The sequence below is a fragment of the Phytophthora parasitica genome (assembly GCF_000247585.1).
Source record: "Phytophthora parasitica INRA-310 unplaced genomic scaffold supercont2.6, whole genome shotgun sequence".
Taxonomy (NCBI): domain Eukaryota; phylum Oomycota; class Peronosporomycetes; order Peronosporales; family Peronosporaceae; genus Phytophthora; species Phytophthora nicotianae.
The window spans coordinates 147,235-148,716 of record NW_008648992.1 but is presented as its reverse complement, the minus strand read 5'-3'; the positions used below and the strand labels follow the sequence as shown (position 1 = coordinate 148,716).

General features: G+C 42.2%; 2 protein-coding genes across 2 annotated transcripts in view; both read left to right on the top strand.

Moving 5' to 3' along the window:
• Positions 1-427, top strand: part of PPTG_03770 (hypothetical protein) — a gene marked incomplete at both ends in the record, with an annotated part of 722 nt that extends 295 nt beyond the window's left edge. Inside the window, one exon of the mRNA XM_008897539.1 lies at positions 26-427. Within this exon, the coding sequence (XP_008895787.1) occupies positions 26-427 (402 nt within the window). The remainder of the gene's footprint in view (positions 1-25) is intronic.
• Positions 428-1,004: 577 nt separating this feature from the next.
• PPTG_21504 (hypothetical protein) lies at positions 1,005-1,241 on the top strand (the record flags this gene model as incomplete). Its single annotated transcript, XM_008898303.1, has 1 exon — positions 1,005-1,241. The coding sequence occupies one exon, from the start codon at positions 1,005-1,007 to the stop codon at positions 1,239-1,241; it is 237 nt and encodes a 78-aa protein (XP_008896551.1).
• Between the last annotated feature and the right edge of the window lie 241 nt (positions 1,242-1,482).

Below are 1,482 nucleotides of genomic sequence, written 5' to 3'. Positions count from 1 at the left end.
TGGTTGTGATTCTGCTGCATACAAGCAATGGAAGGATGAATATGAAGTCAAGGAGCCAAGGAAAACAACCACTTCGAAGACGTTTGAGCTTTCTACACTTGATCAAGATTTCGAATTGACATTCAAGTCTGAGCGGAAGTTGGCAACACTAACTCAGCTGGTGGAATTAACTGGTCGAACAATTGACGACATGCGTTCAGCCATGGTTGATACATCATTTGAGATCGATGAGCTTGAGTATTGGGCGGAGAAGTATCTAGTGATCGAGAACAAGCCCAGTCGTGACTTTGATTTAAATTTCAGTACTTTCGAGAAGATGTTGAAAACTACCAACTTCGAGTCTCTTCATTTGCTGAAACGATTTGTGCTCTACTTCATCCACGAGTTCTACGTCTTCGAAGGATCCGATATCACCTACTACAAGTGAAAGCTAACGGAGGACGATAATTCTGTGATAAAGGCATATGATCCAAAGAACTTCTTCAAGGTGCAAATCCAGTTCATTGAAAACAAGAAGCCACGTTCCACCAAGCTGTCTGACCTTCTCAATACGGTTCCATTCCACAAGTTTGCAAATACTGTCTGCAAATGGGAACATGATCCAAATGATATGGAGACATTCAGCTTAGCAAATCCACTACTTGCAAAGGATCTTCACGAAGAAATTACCGAATCTGACTTGCACCCAGTATTAGTCGATTACTTGAAGCGTATCATTTGCTTCAATCATTCTGAGAGGTACCAGTGGTTGATGGAGTATATTGGTAGCCTTTGCCATTATCCAGACAGCAAGACGACGGTTATGCTCGTGTTGTATTCAATGGAGAAGCAGATTGCTTCTTCAAGCTTCTTACGAGTCTTCTGGGAGCGTCAAATACTCACATGACTCAGCATCTTACCAATGTCTTCGGAGAGCGTGGATCGCCACAACTTCGACATAAAAATTGTGCTGGTTTGAGGAAATTGCTGGCGATAAGCGCTCGTTTCGTAATTGTCTTGAGCGAATGAAGTCTGCAATCACCGATTCCGTGCAATCTAGTCGAAAACTCTACCATGAAGAAGAAGTACATGGCGACATCACTGAATTTATTGGTGCTTCCAACAACTTGATTGGCATCGTCGAAGACAAGATGACACTTTTCGATGTAAATCCAGCGGAACAGCACAACAAGGTCTATTATGGCAAGCTGATTGATGATGTGATCAAGAATGAGAATGAGATGAACAAATTCTATTTTTGAAGCAGCTTGCCAATCCCAAGCCAAAATCCTTCTTTCGAATGCCTATCTATGATTCAATGACAACTGCTAGCAATGAGGGAATTGTCAACTCTGTCAATGAGCTTAAGGAATCGGGATTAAATGGAATCGTACACACTGAATCGCAGGGCCAATATCGCGTGGAGAGAGATATTATGTATCAGCACTATCAAAGATGGTGTGAGACAGCTGGTGAAGTCCCTGATAAGCGATCGAAATTTTG